The sequence below is a fragment of the Sinocyclocheilus anshuiensis genome, unplaced genomic scaffold (genome assembly GCF_001515605.1).
Source record: "Sinocyclocheilus anshuiensis isolate Anshui unplaced genomic scaffold, SAMN03320099.WGS_v1.1 scaffold110, whole genome shotgun sequence".
Lineage (NCBI taxonomy): Eukaryota > Metazoa > Chordata > Actinopteri > Cypriniformes > Cyprinidae > Sinocyclocheilus > Sinocyclocheilus anshuiensis.
The window spans coordinates 522,966-525,098 of record NW_015544155.1 but is presented as its reverse complement, the minus strand read 5'-3'; the positions used below and the strand labels follow the sequence as shown (position 1 = coordinate 525,098).

Genomic DNA, 2,133 nt, shown 5'->3' with positions numbered 1-2,133 from the left:
ATTAATAACAAAAAGAAACTGAACATTTAAATACAATAAAGCAATACACATAAAATGTATAAAGTAAATAATTTCACACAGATTAAAGTGCAAAACAATTCTAAAAAGCAATAGGTAACACTTTACAATAAGATCTCATCAAATTCACCTTAATGCACTAACATTAACAATGAGCAACAGCTACATTTGCTACAGAAGTTATTCATCTTTGTTAAAAAACCCAACTGTTAGTTCATGTTAGCGCGAGTTCATTAAATACAGTAGCAACTTTTGATTTTAACGTGTTATTACGATGAACACCATAGCGAATACACAAATCTGAATGGCTGTTTAAATCATAGATATGTATACGTTTAAATAATTCAAATAGGTTTCAGAAAGTACGCTGCTTTGTTTACAGGGTTTCCGGGGTAACAGCTGCAGCGCAACCTGCTGTCAGAGAGTGAATGTGCGCTTTCATTGCATCATGCGCTTCTCATCTTTGCTTGTTTACATGAGTGCGCAGCGGTATTGTGCATTGTGACCAGTTGATGGGAAAAGTATTCTTAAAATGCATTCAAATGAACCGGAAGTTGCTGCCGACTTTATTTCAGTGTAGTGACGTATTTCCAGCTGAAACGGAATATTGAATAGAGGGCGTTGTTTTATTTTTGCGCTCCTCCTATCTGTCTCTCACTCATAGCAACCTAATGATTGGAGGGGTGTGTTTAAGGATATTCTGCCCAAGCCGTCAAACTGATGTCATCAGAGAAGGAATGCCATTCCAGAGCAGAAGCAAATATTCAGATTTTGATTAAAGATTACCAAAACAAACAATTTTTTCAGCGGATTAACTTGCACGGATTAATTGTTCACATCAATACTGGCAATGTGCGCTAATAAAGTAAATAAAGTCAATTTTGATTTCATGCGGACTTTAATGTTTTTTTTATGCAAGTCTCAAGCAGTTTACAGCCTACTACAGAAATGAATAATCAAATGTAAAATAAAACAGCATAGTCTTCACTGTAAGAATTAAACTTTTTTGTTTCTTTTTTGCTACAAAACTCCTTCACTCAAGAGCAGTGTGTGAGTTTGAATTTGTCTTTTGTTGTTCGATTAATATTAAGCACACAGTCGCAGCAGGAAAATAGCCTGCTGTCACTTTAAGAGCCGCACGGATCCAATTTACCATTACACGCGTATTTTCATTCTCAACTCTTTACGTTCATTTATTACATGACTGACGAAGGTATACATGAATAATCACTAAGCGCCGCATTGACACATTTTTGCGTGTATTTGACCGTTTAGGCGTGCACCTTGAGCTAAAAGTTGACTTCACATGTCCGTGTTCTGTTCCATCTCTGAGCGCATATATCTTCCTGAGGAGCAGTGCAAGTTCTCTTTCACGTTTTTAAAAACATGAATAAATATACTTCTATAAATCAAGCATGTCCCATTTTGCAAAAGTCACGTTAAATGATTTTACTGATTTGCACGTGAAATTGGGCTTTTATGGAGGAACGAAAGTGCAGCGTTGGAAAAGGGGGCGGAATAATCGTTTTATCTCGATTATTGTATTTTCATAATCGTTGGAGGCCAAAATCAAAATAGTTTTCGATTAATTGCACAGCCCTACATAGTTGTCTAGCATTTAGCAGTATTATGAACACTGCAATATGTAATGTGATTGCATAAAGCCATCTTCTCAGGTGTGTGTACCTGTCTGCAGGTCTTTGTGCCGATGAGTCTGGCGATAGCGCAGAAGTTGTCATAGTAAGTGCCAATGAGCACTCTGAAGAGAGAGGCCTCAGCGCCACTCCAGTCCACATTCTCAGGAGGCTCTGAACTCAACTTAAACTTCACTGGAGTCTGACAGCGGGAGTTCGCCTCTGTACAAAATAAATAAATAATTATTAAATGGAAATAAAATCTAAAATAACAGGAAAACTTAAGAGAAGCAAATACATTTTCATAGCTCCAAAACACTAATATAAAATCAATTGTGACATTACTATGTGACTTTATTAATATGATTTTCATGGTTGACAGTACCCAATCAAATGTTCAGGGATGTAAACTTGTCACCTTTTGGCGAAATTCGCCATTTTGAATTCAAAATGGGTCATTTATGTGATTAGTTTTTACATT

General features: G+C 36.3%; 1 protein-coding gene across 1 annotated transcript in view; it reads right to left on the bottom strand.

Annotated features, from left to right (window-relative positions):
* Positions 1-2,133, bottom strand: part of LOC107695380 (histone-lysine N-methyltransferase EZH2-like) — a 39,870-nt gene that overhangs the window by 7,229 nt on the left and 30,508 nt on the right. The window contains exon 11 of the mRNA XM_016495264.1: positions 1,642-1,874. Within this exon, the coding sequence (XP_016350750.1) occupies positions 1,642-1,874 (233 nt within the window). The remainder of the gene's footprint in view (positions 1-1,641; positions 1,875-2,133) is intronic.